At 37.7% G+C, this 26,670-nt stretch overlaps 1 protein-coding gene across 1 annotated transcript; it reads left to right on the top strand.

The window, feature by feature from the left end:
- The first annotated feature begins 3,940 nt into the window (after nt 1–3,940).
- Nucleotides 3,941–25,574, top strand: LOC112570378 (beta-galactosidase-1-like protein 2). The gene is given in 23 exon segments (XM_025248795.1): nt 3,941–4,064; nt 5,433–5,544; nt 7,242–7,357; nt 8,283–8,484; nt 9,242–9,310; nt 10,156–10,251; nt 12,414–12,522; nt 14,225–14,317; nt 14,754–14,835; nt 14,990–15,148; nt 16,124–16,261; nt 17,404–17,427; nt 17,430–17,545; nt 18,583–18,685; nt 19,277–19,327; nt 20,596–20,651; nt 21,475–21,624; nt 22,197–22,274; nt 22,455–22,545; nt 22,950–23,037; nt 24,383–24,497; nt 24,988–25,104; nt 25,433–25,574. Coding segments are annotated over 22 exon segments (2,169 nt in total). The 5' UTR covers nt 3,941–4,064; nt 5,433–5,497; the 3' UTR covers nt 25,502–25,574.
- Nucleotides 25,575–26,670: the final 1,096 nt, after the last annotated feature.

Raw genomic sequence — 26,670 nt, 5'->3', positions numbered from 1 at the left:
GTATGTGTGCGCGCGCGTGCGGTTTTGCTAAAGGAATAATATAGGAAGGGACTTTCGATAGGTGCTGCGTGTTTGTTATGTAAGTTGATAAAAATGATAACTGATGTGTTCTGCTGTTCGTCGCAGCAAACACTTTTTTAATGAGGTTATTAACGACACTCGATGAAGACTTGTTTAGGCATTTACTTCTTCGGTTCTTCCTCTTTCCATGTAGAAGTATAAATCACTTACATAGAGAACATTTCCTTGCACGTCAGTGAGCTTAGTACAAAAGCGCAGCACTTAGAACACAAAGCGATGTGATACATCTACCCGTTGTTCTAATCTGTCGAGGTTTTGACATCGCTGCTGACGTAACAGTCCTTACTAAGGGGGGGGGGGGGGTCTGTGGAGCGGGGTGCTACAAGTCTGATCCTTTAACATCATTTCTCCTCATTTACTAACCACTCGCATGTAAACAACTTTATGTTCAAGTGGTGATGTAGATCCTATAGCGCACTTGTCCTACTGTTTGCAGTCTATATTTCGTTACTGAATGAAGTGTAGATATTGAGATTCGAATTGTAAACATACATTATATACTGGGAAAATAATTTACGATTACAAGTACAAGGGGCCCGGAGAGTTCGTCTGTCCCGGGGCCCGGGCTGGCTCTCGGCGGCCCTGAACCCACGCACGTGTTCAAGATTTAACGCTTCGTCCACAGGACGTTGAGACTCTTGAAGATCGATCCCTTCAGTCGTACACTCCACACGGCTCATTAACAACAGGACAACAGCAGGAGAGACTCACCAGGGCACTGCAACACGTGTGATTGATGTGCAAGCAGACACGATTTTCGTCCTTGATGCTGTGGCTTGGTTACTCATCGATTGGTAATTGTTTATTGCACGTTTCGGTTTCGGATGATTTCATTAAGCTCTGCACAGAATAATTTTCCCCCAAATCTCAGTGAATGACATTCCTCTGTTTTTGAGACACAAGCCTACAAACAAAGGATGGTTAAGCCTGTAACAAATGTCCACGACAACACCCTGTTAATAGATGGCTTCAGTTCTCCCATTGGTAGTGTCCTTGTCCACCCAGGGCATCGTTACCACTTCTTTGTAACTACTGACAAGTGCAAAGCGATATCTCAGGGATCTTGCGCTTGATAACTACAGAGACAAGATGCTTGTCCTTGAGTTCTACGTTTTTCTAGAGCAGCGAAACCCTTGCTTCCTAACTAAAGGTCCTGGTGTTGCTGTTACTCCTAAAAGAAAGATTTCAAAAAAGAAGAAACAACAAAACACGGGAATTTGTATTATTTGGAGAGGGTGGAATATGTCTATCTAGAGATGCAACGGCTAATCTTTCGCTTCAGTTCCAAGAGAACAAATCGCCCACGTGCTACAGCAATAAAGCGGTAAATATTTGTCAACTTCCCGATGATCTATGCTGCCAGCTATCTAAAGTGAATGGGCAAGTTGTATTCCCACTTCGCCCCGTTGCAGTATAATACTATTACAGAGAACGTCCCTCACAACCTTTGTTCTTTCTCGGCTGACTTCTAGTTTTTGCAAATCTTGTTACACGTGTCTTTGCCCCTGTGTCCAGTTGTGTCTGTACTCAAAGAGTGTTACTATCATTGCTTTATAATATACATTGTGTAAACCACGTGGGTTGGTGGCAGCGACCGTGATGGCGACTGGTGTGGAGGTCATGCTCTGTGAACAAGCAATCAGTATGAGGGGTGTGTAATTAAAAGCGCCCGCTAACAATTGTCAGTAAGACGCCTGGTGACATTGTACAACGTCGACAGCTTGGCAAGCCCTGATTGAAGCTTCCCTTCCACGAGATTAATAAAGCATCATCGATTCGAGTTCTGATCATGAACAGAACCAATCCAATCAGAGTAATTAGTAACTGCGACGTGTAAAGATATCCATGACATTTTTAGTATCCAGAATATATTAGTAGGTAACAGGCCAGTTCAGAGGCGTCCTCCAACACACAGCTCCAGTCTCGACTCTGTCGACAGTTCAGGCTGCCGTCTGCTCTGTCTCAGGTTCAAATCTCGCCAGACGCCACCAGGGTCACCGTACCCGTGCAGCGCCTACAGATGTTGTCTTCCGTCCCGCATAACAAAAGGTTGGCAATTATCAGCTTTACATATCATATCCACTTTGTCTGTGTGTGGAAGCGTAAGTGTGCATGCGCGTTTGCAATATTGCAACGTGTGAGCTTTTGACTTTTACTTTGTTTAGTTTAGTTCCTGTTACTCCTCGAGGAGTTGGGCCGCAACAACACCTCGGCATTGGACTCGGACATCCATCCCCCCCACCCCGCCCACCTTCCTTCAGTTGGGCCCATGTGGTTCCGACGTCCTTTGCCTCGCTCTCTAGTATTCTTTTCCAAGTCTGCTTTGGTCTCCCAACTCTCTCTTTCCCCTGAGTGTTCCAGTCAAGTGCCTGCCTGGCAATGATGTCAGCTGGTTTGCGCAGGGTGTGTCCTATCCAGCCCCATTTGTGCTTTTTGATGTCTTGGCTAGTGGCATTCTGTTTGGTTCTTTTCCACAGGCAGCTGTTGGAGATCTTTTCAGGCCATCTTCTTCCAGAATATGGCGTAAGCATCGGTTGGTAAATTTCCGGAGCTTGTTGATGGTGTTTGCCACTCTCCAGGTTTCAGAACCATACAGTAGGACAGCTTTCACATAAGTGTGGAAGATGCGGATCTTACTTTGGAAGGATAATGCTCTGGAGTTCTAGATGGGCCGCAGGCTGTTGAAAGCATGCCTGGCCTTGCTGGTGTGGCTTTTGTTTGTTTGTTTGTTTGTTTGTTTGCTTGTTTGTTTGTTTGTTTGTTTTAAGATCAAGGGCGTGCAGTGACATTTTAAAAGATATTTCGCCAGGTAGGTTAACAAAAACTCGTGCTCTGATCTATTACTGGGGCTAGGTGACGTTCGTATCTCATTACTACGCCAACGTGGCGCTTAGTAGCCTAGACGCTAGATAAACGCATAGCAGTGAGCATTACAAACTATGAACAGTTTAGCAGACTGCTTCGTGTTAGCCATCCAGTTAGCATCTAACGACATCTTGTGCAGCTGATCAATGATCAACATCCAAGCATGAATAAGAGGAAGTCGGTCAGGTCATGGACGTGTATAAGGGGAAATAATTAAGTTCGTGGTCAGGCGTACTATTCATTGCCGTATTCTGCTCGTAGTCGGGTTCTTTGCTGGTCCGCGTTCTGTCCCAGCTGCCTCCGCATATCAGACTGCCGAACTCACTGATTCACATTAAACGATCTCAGGTTTCAAATTTCAGGTTTGAGTTTGAGCTTCAATACTCCAATATTAGTAACGGAATATAAATTGACAAGCGGCAGATAATTCGTCAGATTCGAAGATGGATGACAAGACCGAAAAACCGTGAGTTTTTATCTTTACGATAACAAAGCAAAAATTTTGTTGATTAATACCTTCTGATGTGAATTCGTAGCTATGCGTTGTCAACAGCCCGAAACAGCTGGGATTTAAAGCTTGAATGCCTAGTTGTTATTTATTATTTTCGTTTCGTGTGCCAGTTGTCTGACAAAACAGTCATTGGGATACGACATAATCTTTTGAAATCCTTTGTTGTGTTTTCACGCTGAATGTGTTTAGCGCAAAGCATGGCACATATATCCAGACATGACTACATAGTAGATGCCAGACATTTAATGCGCGCAAAGCTTTCACATCGTCGTAAACTCCATTATCGTCAATGATCATACAACAGCCATGACCTTCTTCTAGATCTAAAACAGATCTATCATCAACTGTCTTTTATTAAAAACAAAGAATATTTTAGTTCGATTAAGTTAGGCTACCACATGCTGGGAAAAGAATCAGGCTGAAAGTGGTTGTAGTTTATAAATGTTACCTGAATAAAGAAGAGATTTGTTAGAAGAACTGACAACAGATTGGTTGACGTCATAACGGAAATCGCCATCTTGTCAGACTTGACTTGCTGCACTACACGGAGGTGTTATTATTACCTTTGGATTCACAGAAAACTGCTGTGGCCACTTTGTTTGTGCACGTTAGTATTTTCTTCACTTTCACGTGTGCTGTAAAAAGGTGCTCTTCTGGGGTTTGTTTGACGAACGATGAAGCTTCATCCTTTTTTAATTTGCTAAGGTCAGCGGCTTGTCATGTTTTAAACTAACAGCAGTCTAAAATAGTTGTCATTACTGTTTATTTATTGTGGCGTAGCTCCTAAATGGATGAATGAAACGACGGAGGGAGGAAGTTCTGTTCTGTTTAATTTGAAGTTTGTAAGCTTTCAGTGATAATGTTTCAAGTTTTTACTGGGGCTTACCCGTCAGCTAAATATACTACTCGTAAAACGTTAAGGGACAACAGCAGATTTAGTGTACGAAATATTAAGAACTGTTGAATGAACTAAAACGACTGTGACTGCGACAGGAGAGAAGTGTTACGGAGCTAAGTTGGCATGGAGGTGCTTCTAGGCCTTCTAGGTTCCATACTCATAGCAAAAACTCTCGTCCACGGCGTTCTTACGGGTATCTGGTACGGAAGGGAGAGTGTGCAGTTAGTCATCATGCTACCTGCAAAGATGACGCCATTTACCATCGTACTCGCATGGTCACCGATATTTTGCAGCGGCGGAAAATTTAGCGTCTTCCTTGACCATCGCTTTCACGTGACTTTGGATTCCATTAGTCTGAGACATCCTGAGATGCCAGGCGAACCACCCACTTGAAGCAAATGTGGTTCAGCTGTTTCAGATCTTGCAGTAGGAGTGGCTGGCCATTCTTCGAACAACTCTTCAGTGACAATTCTTCCTTCTATGCGAGGAAGATACAATGAATGTGTGCCAGCAAGTGCCAGCCACACATTTTTTCGACGGTGTCAAGCACACTGACGACAGTTCTCATGACTTCTTTTGGAGTCGGGTGTGCGTCACTTTGATCGTCCATATTTCAAGATGGAATTGATTTTACAAGCGAAAAGATCTTTTCTTATCAGCTAGTAAATTAAAAAATGTTACAACGTGAACATTCTCATTTATTGCGGTTTCTCTGTCTGGCCCTTAACATTTTGTGAGTAGTATACTTCCTACATTTCTTTTTTCTTAATTTAGAAGGCTTTCAGCAGTTTAATAGTGTGATTGGACTTGTCTTTTGGATCTGAACTATGTTTTAGTGATGGGAAAGAGGGTTCTATATGGGAGAGAGGTTTTAATAGAACCTCTCTTTAATAATCTCCTATAAGGAAACCAGCGATGGTACATTTCGTTTTAGACGAATGGGCCAACCGCTGCTAAGCCTAAGTAAGCATGTGGTTTTTGATTCCAAGAGTTCCATATATTCAATTTTTAGGTTTATTTTCTCCTAAAGTTTGTCTTGTTTTCGCCTCGTCTGCTCTCGCTGTTTATGTTTCTTAGTCTCCACGCTCGGCTTCCCCGTGAGCGTTCTTGCTCTCTTCCCTGCTTACTATTTCTACAACACTATGAAAAGTCTTATCAAGTCGAGTGTACAGCTCTGCCTCTTCCTGAGGTAAGTACGAAGGATATCTCTACGCTCAATCGTTCATTTGTTCAAAAAACGGATTGATTTATCTGTGTAGTTATCGACATTCACTCTTTCATATTTCTTTACTTCCATGGATGCGTATAGGTGGATTGGTGTCTGTCTGCCGAGACCAACGCTTAGCCTCTTGCGAAGTTCTCCGCTGTTAGTCTCGGGGGAAAAAATCGTCTGCCAGCAGTCCAGTAATACAAGTTCCTGGCAATGATAAATTCTTGATGTTTTTGGCTTCTTGAGGAAGTGACAGAATTTGTATACGAATTAAGCCACCAAGAATAAAATAGTGATTGCTAGCTGTTTAATTGATGCGTCACAAAACTCATCTTTCTGAAACGCATACAGTGATTCTATGTAATCGGGGTAACCCCCACCCCTACATGCGCGCGCGCACACACACTGCCTACATCCTAAGAAAATAAATGTTTTTAGTTTCTTATTCTTCCCCTTGATACTTGATGGGGAGGTCATTTCGCTCCAAGACCATATCGCTTACAATCAAATGTCCTCTGGCGTCTTAAGGCTGGCTATCGATTTAGACTTTAAATGACAGTCTTTGTTCTTTGGGTATAATTCTTGGTCTACGCCAAGGGTGCCCAGCCTACGGTGAGCGGGCCACATCCGGCCCGGTCATTTTAACCAGACCACGAACCAATATCTCTATACACTTCCTTGACTAGACACAACATAGTTTCATTTTTAACATCATGATTCTGGTAAAACTGCCAGAAAATGTCCAGTGCGGCCCTCGAGCGAGAAAAAGTTGGGCACCCCTGGTCTGCGCACGCGCAAGAAACATACACACGGATGTGTATAGGTGGACTGCTGTCTGTCTACCAAGACCAACGCATAACCTCTTGCGAAGTGATCCACTGTTAGTCTCGGCGAGCCGTAACAAAGTATGTAACTAAACAGAAGCGTTATATTTACCAGCCTCGTTTTCACAACGAACTAACTGCCAGCAGTCCAGTCATATAAATTATTGATATACACAGCCACGCGCAGAGTTTAGGTCTGTGCGCAGGTCGATCCCCTAAACATCAATATTCCTTAGACCACGGAAGGTCCGTGCTTCAAACAGTGTTGTCGGTAAACTACTGTAGTAAGATGTTTAGTAAGGTATAAGTGAACATCCTAACAGCGTCGACGTACATTTATGAATGTCATAACGTATATTTTTATACAGCACATTTCTTAACTGCAGAGTAGACTCCATGCACTTAAAAAGTCAAAATACAGTTTCGAAATAAACATCTTCAAATAGACCAAATATAGCAGCTTGGTAAACAACGTTGACGACGCAGGCTTGAAATGTGAAGGCTGACAGGAGGTAACAATCAAAGAACGATAATCCTTCACGAGGGAGTCGACTCTGAATGCAAAAGGCCTCAGACTGCTAGAGCATAAAAAATGGGGCAAGGCATTCACATTTTCACCACTTTATTATTTTTATTATCTTCACTGTCCTATAAGACTAACAACCTTATCACTGAGATCCACAAATCATTGCAGTCATCGCAGCAGCAGACGATGGCACTATGAAGGAGTAAGCTCCCGTTCCTTAGTTCGCGGATTTTTGGTTTCTTTTGGTAACAGATGCCTAGCATTGTCAAAATACTTGGGACTTACATGAAAGATATATTATTATTTCGTATGTTTTCTACCCACAGGCCTTCAACACTACGGGTAGTAATGATAAGAGAGAGATACAAACGCCGGTGTTACCTTCTTCTTGCCGCCTCTGTTGTTATTACCTGGTTCTACTTCAGAGGAATTCCGGGATTTTGTAAGTGAAGAGAAAATGTATGCACGATAAATATCTAAAGTACACATATTTTGACACACAATATTTATGAGGAAAGATTATTTCCAAGTATTATGCATTTGTATTCTTATCATAACAGTTTGTTTCTTCCAGGTGCTTGTTAACAAAGCCACGGTATTAAGCCTATACAAACCCATAGTACAACTTTGTAGTGACACCAAAAACTATTTAAATAAAAACCATTGTAATGTAAATAAATTAGTCATAGAGATTTAGTGAGCATGCATTATTTAGTAAACCATTATATGATTGTTTCTGCAGAAAAATTGTTTACTTAATTCAACTTAAGCTTGCTGTGATACAGGTATTTTCATTTTTGTTGCAATCATAACTCTTATTACATTGTCTACATGACTGTAATTACACAGAGTGGACTGGTTCACTTTTGAGTATGAAACTCAAGAAAAAGTTGTCATACATGATGTGATGTTGATTCAACTGTTGAGTGTACTTAGAGAACCAGTCTGTTTGCTGCTCCACATGTTAATAAGCAACAGTACTGCTTTCATTTTTGTAGTTTTAGTTGCCAAAACTTGTAAACTGGTATAGCACCTTCAGTATAATGTATTTTTCTCTGCTGAAGCAGTAGTCTTTCTGAACTGAATGTTAAATGCAATGCAATTGTGAGTATAGTGCAAGTGAATGAGTAAGTGTGCATCCATGCATACATGTGTGTGCACATGTTTGTGTGTTTTGAGATGTTTATGCATGCAGTTTGTTATGGAACTGGAATGGGTTGGTGATGTATAGTTTATGAAATTGGGTGTGTGGGTGAGTGGGGGTATGTGAGAGAGAGAATGAGAGTCTCAGCTTTTGTATGCTTAAATCATATAAAGTTTTTTCAGAATCTGAGTATGTTTATTTACTATTTGTGTTACTTCTGCAGCCTCCTCTACTGAAAAAATGTTGCCTCAAGCAAACCTTCAAGAGAGAGTACAGGGACTTACATTTGCCAAACGTCAGTTCTTCTTAAATGGTTTACCTTTCCGGATTATCAGTGGAGCTATGCATTATTTTCGTGTCCCAGAGCAGTACTGGCGTGATCGCATGAAAAAAATGAAAGCGTGTGGTCTGAACACTCTAGAAACGTAAGGCAATTTCCTGAAGAATTTTTTTGTTCACCATGTGGACTTGCACAAATACTGCTTATTTATTTATTTTTAGTAAACCAGCAGTAGTACTAACAGGCAAGTACTGAAAAAGGCAAGTCATCACTTCATTGTTATCATGATTTCTAAGTAATTTTAAGCCCTATTTGATACTTTGTTTACGAGATGTGAAATACTTTAAAGTTTCAACAAGAGACATGCTAATGATGATCCTCCACTTTATAGTCAAGTGTGCTTTTTTTAAATTAATGCAAATATTTGTGACCTGCTTAACCTAAGGATATGGACACCACAATATTGTAGGGACCTAACCAACCTTGCTTTGTTTTAAGCCATTCAGCCAGCATAAACTTGTTTATTTTCAGTACTAATTGGTAGTAGTAAAGGAAGAATTACAATGTAAAGAAGTGAGAAGAAAATCAGTGTCTGTTTGGTGATCATCAGAACAATCAAACAGCAAAAGCTGCTATGACTGCAGCTGGTGGGATCTATGCCTTTTATCAGTCCTACACAATAATATCATGATAAACACCCTTAGCCTTTTGTATTGTATCATACTTTTATTATTATTGTTTTAGGAAACGTCCAGTATGTGTTTACAGTCATGTGGCCATAAGAAGTCCTGCCATTATTTGTTGCCAGGTATTGGCATTTATTTAGCATTTTACATTTTCATCATAATTTCAACCACCTTGAATATTTTTTCATTATATCTTTTAATTTATTTTTTATTCAGATATGTTGCCTGGAACTTGCATGAGCCAGTACCAGGGAAATTCAACTATAAAGGGATGCTCAATCTCAGGTAATAGTCTGTAACTTGTGCTATAAGAACTGAGGAAAAGGTGAGTGGTGCAAATGTAAATCTCTTAGATACTAAAAGGTTTGAGAGAGAGAAAAAAAAAAAAAAGATTTTTATTGAGTCACAATGGCACTACCACAACTTCTTTAAAAATGTAAGTTTATTGGAGTTTTTTAAAATGATAAATTTAGATGATCTTCTTTACTCCAGCACTTTTATAACTCCTAGCAACCTTTCCCATAATGCTAGTCCTTTTCCATACCCTTCCTTTTTGCAATATTATGTCACTCTCAGCTCTTGTTCTTGTTATTTGGTTCCTCTTTGTGTTTTCTGTATTTGATTTTATTCTTCATTTAGTATGTTTTTGTTTTTTTTATTCTTTTACAGTTTGTATGCTATTTGTTTTCCTGTCCCTGTAGGGCGGTCCAGTGGCGCAACGGTTAGCGCCTGTCACCAATACAGTGAAGGCTGGCTGCCCAGAGTTCATTTCTCGTCTCAGGCACGCTGTTCTTTCTCTGCACATGGCATCTGTTTACAGGGCTGGCTGCCTTGCCGTGATATAGTCTAAGTTGCTGGCACGGCGTAAAACACCAATTTCCCCCCCCCCCCACCCCATCATATGCTGTCCATGTTTCGTTCTTGTTCTTAAGTGCTAAGAGCATGCTCCTTAGGAGTGTGAGTATGTGCTTTATAAATTATGCATTTATTATATTATAAAATTTTATTGACTTAATAAAGCTTATTTCCTGCTACCATTGTTATAAAATAAAGTATTTTCTTAAAACTTGTCAAACATTTTTGTTTTATTTTTAACCCTTTGCTCCTGACCCTTGATTTTTTTTTTCCAGGAAATATTTGGAGCTTGCCTATGAAATGGGCTTTTACGTTATTCTGCGTCCAGGTCCATACATTTGTTCAGAGTGGGACTGGGGTGGCATGCCTAGGTAGGTTTTTGATAATTTATGTGTGTACCAGGTTGTGTTTTATAAGAGAGACAAGGAAGGAAGTAGCATGAGTCTATGCATGTTTATTTCATGCTTGAGTAAGGATTGCACATGTGCTTTCACACACATATATATATATAGTAAATGATAATTTAGTGATAATTTATGCTGTTCAAAAAACGTTTGCTGATTAATAGTTTAAACATCTGTTCCTAGGTACAGTTATGCTAGTTTCATACCTGTGTGCATACACACATTTGGGAATTGCATTTTTATGTGATGGTGCCTTCATCAGTGCGCTTAGGGATTGAACAAATGCATGTGGGCTGTATCACTTGATCCTTAAGTCCCTCCTATTGACTCCTTGAGTTGATGTACATTCCCCTGTTAAATGATTACAGAACTAACATATCTAATGTCAATGAAAACCTTGCAGTTTCATGGTGCAACAATGATAAACCTATCATCATTAATTAAAATTGAAGCAAACTTTATCAGTTGATCCCTGCTGTTGTTGAGAAAGAAAACTTAAAAGAGATCCAAAGACTTATTTTTAACTATTTATATTGATACTTTGGTCTCCTAGGGTCCCACAACTCTTGGAATAATTTGATGAAGCTATGGGTATTTTGTTTATTCCAATTTCCATTCACCTTTGTACTGCAAGTTCTAAAACCTGCAGCATGAAGGTTACATTTTGGCAAGAGGTTTGCCAAACTTAATGTAGTGAATTGTCCAGATCATACCATGTAAAACTGTTATACGCCACTCCTTCATGAACTGCACCGATTTCAGTGTGGCCACACTGTATTATGGATGCTTTCATGGTCTGTTCCCAGGATACTTATCTGTGATATTGAAGCTCCACCAACTGTCAGCAGCCCTACTCAAGCAAACTTGCGCTTGTCTTGCATCAGACAAGAAAAATTTGGGCACCACGCATTTTTCTGCTCTGGTCCTAGTGTCTGGAAATATGTTGTCCATATTGTTTCATATACAGACCACCTTTAAAGCTTTCCACTGCTACCTGTTGTTAGTTTCTTCTTACCCTGGTCATGTTAGCCCTTCCTAGAGCTGTCTATTGAGAAAGTCTCCAAAAATTGATGGAAGAATGCAACATCTTGCCTACCTATAATGAAAAATGTGTGCTGGTTTAAAATATTTTTACTAAGGTAACACTCCAGAAACTTCACTAGCATGCTTTCAGAATCCTTCCTTCTACACATTATATCATGTTTTTGGCTTGCCACTTTCACACTTAGCAACTTTCCAATTGGTCTTAGTATAGTCACTCACTAGCTCAATGTGACAAGGTCCAGATACACCTTGTTTCTTATGTGACAAATCGTGGCCATTTTAGTTCCTTCATGTCGCATGCTGATCCATGGCTGCTAAAACCTGGAAAACATATTCCAATCTGCCAAAGTGGGGATGACATTGTTACTTTATTTTCTTCACCCCTTCCCCATCAAGCCTTTGTAGTACATTTACACACAGTTGAGAACAACTTGATGTTGATGAAGCTGTCTCATGTCTTTATCCTGCTGACTTTGCATGCCTGGTCACACCCATTTTGGTTTAGGGGCAAAACTTTTACCTTATGACAGGAAGGAAGGGCTTGACCTAAAGGTTAGCAAGGTGATGAGCATATGTAGTGATAGCTACCATAGTGGTCATTCTTTGCTTTCCTCTAGTCCACCAAGTACTCTCACCTCCCTCTGCTGGATCAGATCCATTCTTTCCTGTCACTTGAACCTTACTTGCTAAGGCTGGACACTCATGATGGAAGACAATTCTCACTGTTAGTATGCCTATGGGCATGCAGTCTTATGTTTTCTTTTAATTATCTTTTGTTATGCTTTATGGCTTTCCCTAAGTCCTAAACTTGTAAACACATCTCCCTTTTTCTCTCTCTGTAACACACACACATATATTTAATGCACTGTGACTTGTACATTTACTCCCACACTCATCTGCTAGAGAATCTCATTATCTTGAAGCAAGGCATAACTAATTATACTTGTCATTTTTATTTGGTGTTACTATGCTTATGATATATTTAAGTTAAATATTCTGATGCTACTTTAGTGGCTTTTTTTTCATCAGAAATAAGTGTATTTTCTTTTAATTTTTACTGTAATTTCTCTTTTAAAAACTTTCAGCTGGCTGTTGGCAGATCCAAACATGAAAGTTCGATCAAATTACAAACCCTATCAAGATGCAGTTACACGGTTTTTTGCGAATCTTTTACCACAAGTAGTAGACCTTCAGGTAATTAATATTTAAGGGTTTCAAGAAGACTGTCTTTTAATAATAATAATGCTATCAGTTTGTAAGCAAAATGCAGATTAATAATGAGGGGAAAAGCTATTAAATAAAGTTATTAAATAATATAAATGTTAAATAACGTTTTTTAAACTGACTAATTAACTTAAACTGTGATATTTAAAATATGGTTAACACTAAGATCATTTCTTTGTCATCCTTGGTATGTTGTGGTAGATCACATACCAAGACTGGGCAACTTATGATGTCTTACTGTTGCCAGAATGTGTTCTAGGCATGAAAGGTGAAGAAAATCAGATGCATAGTCTTAAATCTTCTATTTATCTGCCTGCACTGTTGAACTCTTGAACCTGTAGAGCAGTATAAAAGCTATGAGTGAATGATATTAAAACTGGTGATTTGACTGTGTCAAATCCTGTTCAGCTCAGTCATTGGTGGTGTTTCTCATACTTTCTTCTTCTTGTTTGGCATTCCTGGACCACACCTGTCAAACCTCAATCCCCTCCCAGGTTACAAACAGGGCTGTTGTCTCCAGGTTCTCTTTGGTGCCCCAGAGCGTCTCTTCCAGTGTGGCTGCTTGAGATCACAGCTATGGCCCGCTCTGTATTTGTCTATGTAGGGGCAGAACTGTAGTACATGCTACTGCTGCTCAGAGTTTGCAGAGCCACCAGTTGCCGGGGTAGTCCCTTCTTGGCAGCACACTGGGATAAGACAACACCATGGTGAAATGTTTGTCTCTGGATTCAGCATGGTCTTAAAGGTTGTATGTGAGCTCGTTTTCCTACTGTTTCCCATGCTATGCCCTTTGTTGGGATGGTTGACAGCCAAGCTCCACAGTTTGTAAGTGGCTCACCCTCGGGACACTCCACCCAATCAATGTCAAGTCAGCATCACACCATTTAGTCTGTCAACTGAGAGTGCCAAACTGGTGTGTGAAGCCAGCAGTGAGAGTTGGGTGTGTCCTGGCCATCCTATATAGAGGAACCAGCTACCAGAGCACCAAAAATTCCTCCACTAACCATCTACCCCATACAACCTGGCTTCTCTTACAATCTTGATGCAGATTTCTGATATGTAGCTGCCATCTTTGGTTAATATGACTCCTAAGTATTTGAAACTTTGACCTTTTCCAGCTCTTGTATGTTCATGTTGATATGTTTTTACTGTTGCTGTTGGTGTTAACCATACTATACATATTTTTTTAGCGTTTTTCTCCATTTGTTCAAATGTATTACTACCAAATTTCTTCTTACATTTGTAAGAAATGTTACCTTAACTCAGTGGTGCCCAACCATTTTTTTTTTTTTGCCTAAAGGCCACACTGGACATGATATAAAATCTCTTAAGTTGTAACTAAGTTTCTTAATCACATATTACATGTGAAGGAAAACCAAAATTGACTGTGTGATAGTTTCAGTTCAGTTTAGTAAAAGTTTCATAGGTGTAGTAACACAAAACATGAGCTAACTTGGCGATTATACTTCCATCTCATGTCAATATAGTCTCAACTTTCAAAGAAAACTTTTCTTGCAATTCAAAACCTACCCAGAAAAGACATCATTAAGAAGTCTTTGACCATGACATATGAATAATGTGTTAATTAAGCTTACTTTTTACATATGGCAAGGTTACTGCTAAAGAGTTGAAGCCATTCATTTCGAGTTTGAATATTTAAATAATCTGACAGTTCACACAAGGTGGTCCCATCATAGCAGTGCAGGTGGAAAATGAATTTGGAGCCTACAGTAATGAAGTGGAACATTTAGATTTTCTGAAAGATGTGAGTATACTGCTATCTTTTGCTGTTTTCTGTTTTACATTTGATAAAGCAAGATTTGCAGGATCTGAATACCACTTTATAAACACATCTTATTACCCCATGTTGCTGTGGGGCTATGTTGTATTCTCTCATCATAGCTATGGCCCCTGTTGTATGTCACACTGATCAGAAGATGGAGTGTATGAATGTGAGTAGCAATTTTTTTTCAACAGCTGTAACTTTTGAAACATGTACAGTGCACATACAGTGCATACATTATCTCTCTCTCTTTCTCTCACTCCCTCTCAGACATGCATATGCACTTATTCTCATATACTCTTTCTTTCTCACTCACACACCTATAACTAAAATGAATTCACAGCAACAAGCCCAAACCTTATGCATAAAAAGACTAATACCCAAAAATGTACAAGTACAGTTCTTATGTTTTTATTAGCTGCTGAGAGCAAATGGCATCAAAGAACTTTTGGTTACATCTGATGGAGCAGAGGGCAATGTCCGAATCATTTTCTATAATAGTGAGTGACTTAGTCTTATGCACCTAGCATTGTTCTTTTTTTAATAATAATAAATGCAAATAACACATGCTCACACTCGTAAGGAGAGTTCTCTTGGAGCTTGAAACTATTAGTGAATTTAACTTAACTGTTTTGATATCTGTATTTTCAATAGGTGCTCTGCCTACTGCCAACTTCAAAGAGATAGAGGCTGGCCAGGCCATTTTTAATATTATTAAACAAGAAAACCCAGATTTTCCCCTCATGGTCATGGAGTTCTGGACAGGCTGGTTTGACCACTGGGGTCAGCCACACAGTTTTGACGATGTGGATGGTCAGTTTTTATCATTATTTTCTCCTTCCAGTTAAGGCATTTGATAAATATTCACTCTAATATTTTTATCCCTGATGTCCTTGATTGCACTAATAAGACAAGCCTTTTTATTCTTTTTTATATATAATAGTGAAAACTTCTATGACATGCTACGGTAAAGATTCCGTGTTAGTAAAAATGAAAAATTTGGCTTTTGATTAAGGAATAGGGATCTTGTTTCCTGCTCACTAGCAGACTAGAAGCGTATTGATACAATACAGCTGAGCGACAAATATAAGCTGGCTAAATGTAAACTGCAAAACAGAACCAAGATCACATGCTTTGCACTTATAGACTAGCATCCATTTATATACACTTTTCCTGAAATGAATGAATGAACAGTCTTCTTTGAACTATTTTAATGTTTTCTTCTGGAAATTTGCTGTATCCTTTATTCACAAAAATTATCCTGCAATATTCTTTTTCTTCTCTTTTTATTTATTTAACTATGATAGTTTAAAAATATATTTTCTTAGTTGTTTAACAATAATAATTGTCTCAATGTCATTCTATTTTTTGTTTTTGCTGTTGTTTGTTTGCTAAAAAAAAAACACTGTAAAGATACTTTTCTTCTGTCAGTATGCACTGCACACATAGCAATAATAAACTCCTCTGGAGTATGCTAAATCTTCCACCTTAAAACATGCCACTTTTTTTTATAATCACCGTCGATAGCAGAGGACATGTGGTACAACATGTCACTGGCATGAGCAAATGCATGCTTTCTGCTTTGTTTCTTTGTACTTTCTCCTCTCTTACTTTCTGCTTTCTGTCACAGCAATGAAGAAGCAGCCATACTCACTCTAGCTGAAAAACCTTTATGGTGTCCATATGCAAGCCAGAGGCTGTGTTCTTTTTTGACAAAATAGTTTCTGAAACATATGTGAACAACTTTTGATATAATCATTGTTTGATATTTTTTTTTCCATTTTTCAGAGTATGAAGGAAGATTGAGTAAGATCCTAGAAACAGGGGCATCCATTAACTTCTACATGTTTCATGGTGGCACCAACTTTGGGTTTATGGCAGGAGCCAACAACTTCTTTCACTATAAGGCAGATGTCACCAGTTATGGTAATGAAAATCAGTGACTGCTACATGTCTGTTGTAAAGTGATATGTCTTTGGTTGTTGAGACTGTAGTTATGAAGGGAGGGAAGGAAATCATCCTCCAGAGACAAAACAGGGAAATTAAGGGCAAGTAATAAAGCAATGTTCAGATCCCAGAAATACTACTTTGGCCATAGTTATGAAGTAGTGACAAAATTGCTCTGTGTGTTATAATTATAAAGAAATATCTGAAGGTCTAGACACCTTTTTGTTACTGAGAAGACAAGATGCTTTCTTTTGCCCTGGTGTAATGACTTAACCTCATTTGATAACTATATGGCCCTGGGAGTTAATTTTGTGGGAGGCTTTCTAAGATTAATCTCAGACTTTAACAAAAATAGAGAAACTTTCATGATTTATTTCATTTGAAAGGTCAAGATTTTGATGACTTTATTTGATCTCCAGTTCTAGTGCCTCAATCTTTAGTCTACGGGTTATGCTAATTTACAGTATTATAGGTATAGGCGCATAGGAGTATTATACATGGTTCAGTATGCAATTATGCATTCTTGTGAAATAAAACTGTCTCCCAAGTAAAAGTTTATTAAGTTCTTACTTAAATCTTTGGCACATGATGGTCATAGATATATTCTCTGATTCTAATGTAGTTAAAATGTCCATTATTATATGTTGGTTTTTATTTACGCTTTACTTTGGGAGTGGATAGCCAAATGGTTAGAGCGCTGGCAGCTGACCTGAGAGGCGCACTGGTTTGATACCCATGTAGCACAGCTCACTTCCCTGAGTCAACCCAGCTAGCGGGAATGGGTACCTGACTACAGTAAGGGTTGGGAAAGGTAAGGCAGCAAGGGTGAGGAGATGGCACCACCAACTGGCTCCAAGAAAAGTTAGGTCTCTAACACTCACTCTCTAACAACCTGGAAAAGGTCATATGATGATCTTTACATTTTCTCTTTGTTAATACAAGATAATGATTCTTCCCCATGTTGTGTTGAAGTCAATGATATTAAAGGTGTCAAATCTCTTTCCCCTGACTCTTTCTCTCCACCCCCATTTTCTGTTTCTTCAAGCTTTGCTCTTGCTCTGTGTCTTAATATCACTGCCTCATGATTGTTTATTCATTGCTTTTGCTTACGTTTTCTGCAGACTATGATGCACCATTGTCTGAAGCTGGGACATCACTGAGAAATATCTTAAGACAAGACAACTTATCTTAGATAAAATTTACAAACCTCTTGGTGAGAAACAGGTTGTTTTTCAGTATGATGACCCATTATCTTTTAACCAAGTCAGTAAAAAATGATAAACTTGTTGACTGACTTTAAAATGGAATCCCTATATATACTAAAGTACAATCAGCCATGTGAATGTGTATTGTCGGTTGGGGTGGGGGGGATACAGAAGGTAATATGAGTCTTTGGAGTTATTTTTAAATAGGAAAAGTACATGTTTTGATGCCCCTCCCCTTTTATAAAAATGATGAGAGAGAATTACTACCATAAAGGTAGTTCATGTAAATACTAATTTTCTTGGCTTATTTTATCATCCTTTCTTCTTCGTACTGTACCAGTTGACATGACTATGTGGAGATCATGTGTTATGCAGTTTGCCTAAACTCGAGCTGTATGTAAAGGCTCCATTCTGGGTCCTTCTGTATCTGCTCCCATTAATAATTCTAGTCAATGGATGCATTTTAAGTTAGCGAGGCGTTGACAACTATGTCACTGCCCTTGACTGGGCTACTCTGTCACATTAACATTGACATCCTTTGTTCACTGAGGTTGATATAAGATTGTCGTTTTGTTTTTTATTCCATGATAGTATGTTGCTATGCATTATATCCACCAGCATATTGACTGTATATATGTGTGTGTACATGCAGGCGTGGGTCAGTAAGAGGTGGAAGTGAAGATGATCATGATAAAAGGATGAATTATAAGTGCTCATGTTATAAGTGTGGCAGGCTTATAATAATATTTTGCATTGCTGGCCATTCACTGCCTTACACTGTACATTACATCCTCTCCTCTTCTTGAAATGGCGCTGGTTTCTGACCTTCTTGAGCATGGCAACCTGGAGCCCTTCTAGGGCTCCTTTAAGTAACATAGAATACCTGTTGTTTTATGGTGATTGTCTTCAAGCTCAAATTTTCATGCAATCGGTCGGGGCTGTCATTAAGGCTGTTTTTGTAACACTGTTTACAGTAGCCTCTCATGTGCTGCTAGAGCACATGAAGTATGTGTGTACCACCAGCTGAACCGGCTAGAACGGAAGGCTTGAAAGTAGCATTCAGGTGATAGAAAGGCGTGTTATGATGTTCCCCAGGTTTTACCTGTGGGACCTGGCACCCCTTCTGACACTGGTAGAGTGATTGGCAGTGGCTCGGCAGCATGGGTCAGGTGTGATGGCCTATTTGGCCAGCCTGAAGGCAGATTTCTTTAATGCAATTTAGGTGCCTTCACAGCCTACAGCCCGGCTGGATTTGTGGTATGTTAAGTTGTTTCACCTAGGTTTGCTGCCAGGGTGGGTTACCACTCCCTCCACCTTTTAGTCTCCACATAGTCATGTCATCTGGTACAGTACGAAGAAGAAATACCATTTTTAGTGGTGAAATTTCTTTTTTCGAGTACTTACCAGATGACATGACAACTAGATCCCTCCGGCCTCCCTGCTGTGGGTTCCAAACTCAGTCCAGGTAAAAAACAGAGTGAGTGCTCACTAGCATGACAGGTGGAATGGGAGAGGGGCTGAACTGGTTTCATGTCCTACTGTTATGTGGTCATTTAACCGAAACAGGTCTGAATTTGAGGTGGCTAGAGGCTGATCTCCATAGTCATGTCATCTGGTAAGTACTCGAAGAAATAAATTCTACCACTAAAAAGGGTATTTCTTGGTACATTGATTTCAGAACATGCAACTAGTACATCGGCATTTAACTAATATAGTAAATATAGTGAGCATATGTTATTGAAATATAGCATGTTCTTGATTAATTTTCTAGTTTATATCATTTTTGCAGGAATCACTTCCCTTCCAGATATACCTCCTAACATTCTAAAAGCAAACTATGGTGAGTACATGCATGCCTTCCTTTATTTGCTTGTGCATGCATTATTTGTAGCTTTTATTTTAAAAAAAATACCCTAACAATTTCCCACTTCAGAAAATGTGCTATAGTTTTCAGGTTATATTTTGCTTTATTCTCTGAAGTTTCTACCAACAGCTGTTGCAGTAACCGCAAAGGTTAATATCTTCTTGAATTCTCTGATGGCATGGCACTGCTTTCTCTTCTTAGTAGACCATGGCATTGACTTGGATGAATTCATTACCTTGTGCGATGAGCGAGATTCTTAGAATTTAATATGATAATTTTAATTTACAGATATAGGTTTAGTTTTATATGGGAAGTCCAGGGGAAATGTCATTGTTTTCTTGAAGAATTGACATTAAGATTGATGGATTATTTTTCAACTAAGGCTAGTGCTATGAACTCAAATTTTATGGTGGCACTTTTTTACAGATAGGTGCTTGCCATGCAGGGATAAGAAAAGGTTTTAGAATTGACTTGTTTTTTAATGTTAAAATGCCCATTGGTGGATGACTCATCCTAATTGTATGCTATCTAAAAGTCATGAAATGCAGAACTGCTACTTTAATGCACACACAAAAAAAAACCACATTTGTACATGCTCTGTCCTCATTCAAAGGCAAAAGATAAGTGTCCCATAATTGTAAAGGTAGTGAACTGTAAGAACTCCACTATGTCATTGGCTTAAAGAAGCTGAGACCTGATGGTCTCTTTCTGCCACTTTTTAACATGCTTAATTTACTAATAAACTAGGTTGACAAAAAGATTATTCCAATCATAGGCCATCGACAGCCTTTGAAAACCTGTTTTAAAGTTGTGTGCACCAGCTAATGTGCTATCGCACTTCCTCTTGGTAGCCCTAATAACCAAAACAAATTGTGCTTGTTTAAACCAGTTTTCTTCTCCAACATTTTTTCCAAATTACAGGTGTTCTTTGATTGACTAATGGCATCTCTAAGAAAACTCTTCTGTAGTCCATCCATAAATAGTTAATAGAAGCCTGTCTTTTCTTGACATATTTATCCAAACAGCACAGCTGTAAGCTTACAATCACACTCTTAATTCTTTTCTGAAGAATGAAGGACACACAATTTCAATGGTGCAGTATGTTCTAGATTAAAATTTACTTGTTTATGCCACTTTGTTATCCCTAGACAGTTGAACTATAAATTTATTGCTTAAATAAATGCATGTAATATGTTCCCGGTACTATTATATAAAACTTCATAAGCTGTCCTGTCTGCTTTCAGGAAATCTGAGATTGGCAGAATATATGAATTGGAATGATCTGACATTTTTAATTCAGGTTGGTGAATTGTATGTCATTTTGCTGACTTTTAGCATGCAAAGAGAAATATCCCTATCTCTAGTAAACTGAAAAAATAATAGTAACACTTTAATATTTTGATAACACCATTTTTTAGTTTTAGAAAATAAGGCACATTAGTCTTTTAAATATTAAACAGTCAGAATTTTAAAATCACACATTAAAGAGATTTTTTAAAATAAAAATACTCAAGTATGACAAATAATACTTTTCAGAGTCTGTTCTGTTCAAGGAATGATTTTGCAACAGTTTTTATTTAGTCTTCCTATATGTTATGTAGTAGAGTTTGGAAGTGAGAGTTTTAAGACTTCTTCCTGTAGTTTGTGGTATTCCTCTAGCAAACCTGGCATGAAAACCTCAAATGTATTGGACTACAACTTGTTTATTTACTCCTTTTAATAGTTTTAATTTCGTAATCATATCATAGTCTGATATCTTCAAATGATGAAAGACCCACAAAATATGTTTTTCACTATTACAGTGTGCTTTTGCATTTTAAAAAATGTTAGTGAGGCAAAGTTAAAAAAAACAACAAAAACTATATTACTTAGTTGGACAGTGATAAATAAAATGAATGGCTGTGGGAACTCTTGGAATTTCTTTATCTCAACTATAGACTTTCAGACTGACAATAATGTGAAAGTTAGACCTACATTCATAGAGACCTCATATTTATCAGACATTCATTTTATTTCTTTGCACAGTTACATATGTGAATGTGTGTGTATGCATGTGCACACGCAGGTTTAAAGATGTTCATCGAAGCTTCTGAAACTCATTTTGATTAATAATTTGATTTCAGAAAAAAGCTATATCCCACAACCTTCAGCCAATGGAAATGTATCAATTTGACATGGGTATTGGTCAGTCCTATGGATATATTATTTATCGAAAACAGATTGGGTCTGTCAACAAAATAAGTCTGCCTCCAAGAGTTCATGACTATGCACAGGTGTGGTATAGTTTGTATATACACTTGTGTGCTTATAATATGTTTGCAAATTTTGCAGTTTTTTCTTTAAATGCTTGGTTATGTTTATGTCACTGATCATTTAAGATTTCTCAGAAGTATTTGATTGTCTACATGCTGAAGAGAAGATGATGATCACAGCTGTGTTCAGATGTTCATTTCATGTTATCTGAATGTGTATGTCAGTATGAGAATGGGAGCCTGACACTAGATATTATCAGGATGACTTATACAAACTAATTAGCTAAAACACTGGTAAAATTTACACACTTAAGCCTTGTGCCTTTGTGACTAGTCCAAGGTTGTTGGAAGGTGCACTGCCTCACTGTTTATGCAGACTAACTGGTAATCAAAAGGAGTAAGGACAGCAAAGAGTTTTGAAAGAATATCAAACTAAATAAAAGCAGATAAATAGGCCTGTGCGAAGAAGACTAAATTAAAAAATGTTACTATGTGACCATTTTTGTCAAATCTCCAACCTTGCAAGAACAAATTGTATTTTATAGAAATAGAAGTTTTTAATAAAACTATTAGCGATTACAAAATTGTTGCAGGTGCTTTTGAACTCTGATAGTGTTGCTGTGTTTGATTCTGATGCCAAAAAGCTGGAAGTTGATCTCCGAGCCTCCCAGGTAAAGATGACTGAACAGGTTTTAACTGCTGATTAATCTGATTGATAGACTTGTTAACTATACAAAAGAAGCATTATGTATTGTCAGTTAATATTGCTTAAATGTATCCTCACTTCTTAATTTTTGGGAAGTAGTCATTGAAAACACTTCATCTCATGCTGTGTTTTTATTTGGTTTTAGCCCACCAGCCAACTTGACATAATAGTAGAAAATCTTGGACGGGTCAACTTTATCAAATTTGACTCAAATCTGCTCAATGAAGAAAGGAAAGGTAAATGCTTTTTTCTAACTACAATAATATTGTCTGTCATCAGCTTTATTGTTATGAACATCTGTAGGCACACATCATCATGCACACATTATGGTGCATTCTCACTTTCATTCATTCTCTCTCTGTTTTATTTATTTCCATGACAAAAACACCGTGCTTATCCTTATCTCTTTCCTGTACCTCATACATACATATGTGAATGTCTGCACAACCCTTTTAACCCTCTTTTACTCACATATAAGCATGCACGCACATATGCAGAATACTCCAGAATGATGATACCAAGTCATATATCAAGTTTATGAAGACTGAATATTTGAGCAGTTGCATAGCATCTTTAAAATGTTTACTTTTTCATTTTAGCTGTCTTGCAGCTTTGCAATGTTCAGAACTTGATTTTGCAGGTTTAGCTGGTGATGTCATGTTTGATGGTAAAGTTGTTACTGACTGGACAGCTCTGGCACTAGATTTTGATGAAGACTTCTTAGAAAAGTATGTTGTTCAGTTTAATTCTGAGTCATATCTATTTTACAAGTATTTTGTTTCTGGCTTAGTTTGCAATTGACTCTCTTGCTGGCTGTACATGTATGATGTTCAGTTTTGTCCAGGTATTCTCTTGTATATTGTATAAGCATGTTATTCTATTAATCCTAATACTGCCAATAGCAGTCATACTTTTCTCATTCAATATAGGTGACAAGAATTTCTGCTGATCCATCTAAATGAATTACTTTGTCATATCCAATAGCTCAAAAAGTTTATGCTGAGGAGTGAGGAGTATTTTGAAAAGGTCGTGATGCCATCATGATTGTCATAGAACTAGACATTTGTTCATGCCTTGAGGGTATGGAGAAATTGACATGATACCCAAAAATTAGTTCACCAATGCCATCTCCTTGAGTAAATTTATTTAAAAAGTAAATACTGAGATACGGTTATACAGCAAAGGGAAAATATTGTAATGATACTAAAGATGATAATCCTTGGTACAGCATTTTATAAAATAGCAAACTAATACATTTTTACAATAAGAAGAGGCCGTATTCATTCTTTAATTCCTATATAGATCCTTTTGATGCATTTCAGAGAATCACATTTGGATACATATATCAAATTAATGTCTTTCAACTTTATATTTAAACCAGTTGGGGGAACATTTTCAAATTCTTCTGTGGGTCCCAAGCCTATGAAACCCTCAACTATTCAATAAATCTTCAACTGCAAGACATAATCTAAATGAATTCCATTATTCCTACAATGTATATGTAAATCAATAAGTAGTACTAAAAAACTTATATACATTAGAAGAATTAACCAGTTAATGCCAAAAGTATAGCATCATAATTATTGCAATAACATCTATTGGAAACCTACTCAATGTGAATGTACCATTGAGTTGGATGTGTTTATTCTTATTCTAAAAACATGTTTATAATAATGCAATTTTAGTTGCACGATCAGAAAAACCAAAGCCCTATAATTCACAACCAGTGCTGGCATCCGAACTGAGAGTTTGATACTCATGTCATGCATCACACTCCCCCGAGGCAACCTAGCTAGCGGGTTTGGGTACCTGTCTCATTAGGGAAAGTAAGACAGCAAGTGAGAGGAGATGAGCACCACTCTCAGCTGCCCCCAAGAAAAGTGAATTTCCTAACACCTCACCCCCTAACAACCTGATAAAGCTCATGGGATGACCTTACCCTTACCTTTGACTAGTTTACTTGCTTTTAATTTAATATATCAGGAATTAGTACCAAATACTTAACCAAGTATTCTTAATCCATGAGTAACATTAACTTGATTTATATTTGATTGTTACTCACATTTACTGCAGAGTTTCCAAGTCCCTTGTGTGGAGAGACTTTGGAATGCCAAAAAATTCCCCAGTACTTTGCCGTGCATATTTGGAAATACTTGATGAACCGAAAGATACCTTTGTGAACACAATGGTAGGACACTGTCTTCATTTTCACATCTTTTTGATCACATTAATATTTAGTGTTTATATTCTTTTCTATTTAATGATCATTTCCAAAACCTAATCAGCTTTATCTTGTGCTCATAATCTTTGTGTCAGAAGTTAAATATCACCATCAGATAAAAGCATTCAGCTCCAAGAGATAAATAAATGACATCTAGATCAAGTGTGACAGTATTGTCAAATAAGACACATAGACAAGTAAGTACATGTATGATTTAGTATGGTCAAATAGAAAATATTTGATAAAGATGGAAAGTGCATGTTTGCTGTAGCACATCAATATAAATCCATGAGTTCCTTAGTTGCTAAGGTTTTGTTTTGTGACCTTTGTTAATTGTATGTCTAAGTGTTATACTCCATGGCCTTCTTTCTGCTCATTCTTTTTCCCCAAGATCTGAATTATCTGTTGCTATGTGTGAAGATTTTTACCATTTAAAATTTATATTTTATTTCATAAGCACTTGAAAAAAGGAATTGTAATAGTGAATGGACATAACCTTGGACGCTACTGGGATAGAGGTCCGCAACGCACATTATACTTACCTGCGCCATTTTTGAAGAAGGGCAAGAATGAAGTCAGTTGCACTTCTTTAAAACTTTCTGCTTTTTTAAATCTAATACTTTTGTTTTATCATCTGCTTGAGAACTGAGCATATACTAGAGAATATTCACTGGCTAAAATGTGAAGTTTGTTTCAAATGCAGTATGGGATTAAATAGCAAATAACTTATTGGACATTTGAAAGGAATATATATACATGCATCTATTTTGATGAATAGTGTAAGGAATAGAAATGATGAGGTGTCTGCATGTGCTCTTACTGTTTGATTATTTCTAGCTGATGTAAAAGCAATGTTTGGTGACCTGAATCATAATGTACACATGTTTGTTCTCTTTTTGTAGGTTTTGGTGTTTCAAGAGTTCTCATCTGCAGAGTTCTTGTCCTTTGACTCAGAACCTCAGCTGGGTTAGCTTCACTCGGATCATTCAGGCGTGAAAGCCATTGTAACATATCTGACAGTGGTTAGACTATCATGGAGAACGTAACCTATCCAAAACCTAGAGATACTTTCTTCAAAGATAATTAACATTATGACTTGCACATCTGAAAAAAGAGAGTAAGGTTTGTATGCCTGTGTGCACATGCATTCATGCACATGCTTGAGAAACTCAAACTAAAATACTGGATATTTTTTTAATTGTTTTAGTTGTTGACATGGTAATACATCCCATTTGAGGTGACTAAGATTTTATCTCACCATCTTTTGATGTTATAGCCAATGTTTTTAGACATTTTCTATAAAATTATTTTCATGATAAAATGTTCTGTGAGTGTTTTTTTTTTAAATATTGTAAAAATGTTTGTTTAAATGTTTTGAAGCGATTGTGTAAAATAAGCAAATCATAATTAATGTTTTATTATTGTTGCTGTTTATTAAAAGATGTTTTAAACAAAATAAAAACAAGATACATAAGGGTGTTGAAATTTTCTTATAGTTTAAAATAGATTTGTTAATAACACTATAAATAACAAATGAAATTGCTATATTTCAAAGTTAGCATGCCTTTATTTCATTCAGTATGGACAAATTAGTGCAACTGAGCTGCAGCTTTGAGGACATTTGTATCGGATCACTATGAAAGCCAGACATTCATTTCTTGTCAACATTAGGAAAGTATTCTGTGAAACTTGTTTGTGCATTGTTCAGGCTTGACCAGTTCTGCTATGTACGTACAGTTCAAATAATTTAGAAGTTGATGTGGAAAAAGGAGATCCTTACACTCTGTTTAATATTGTTATTCTACTGGTCAAAAGTAATCAGTTAATTTCTCTTGGAGAAGTCAGGTAATGCATTGAAACATGAATTTCAGACTTTTGTGCTGATCACCAATAGATGAACTGTCTGCTGTATATGAGACTCGTGTGAACAGCATTTTCACATATTAGAGACCTCATTAAGGGCCCATAAAATTACAGTTATAATCTTAATTGTGTATCAGGTACATGTTTTATGTCACCAGCTACAGTCAGTCTTTTAAGTTTAAGTATAAAGTACAATTGTTAAAACTATAGCAACTACACAGAAAAAAATCACCATACTATACAGAGTGATATGTCCTGGCATAAGTCAATGGTACCA

This window comes from Pomacea canaliculata, linkage group LG8 (assembly GCF_003073045.1).
Source record: "Pomacea canaliculata isolate SZHN2017 linkage group LG8, ASM307304v1, whole genome shotgun sequence".
NCBI lineage: Eukaryota > Metazoa > Mollusca > Gastropoda > Architaenioglossa > Ampullariidae > Pomacea > Pomacea canaliculata.
Note: the sequence above shows the minus strand (reverse complement) of the source record. Positions and strands in the feature narration are given on the sequence as shown.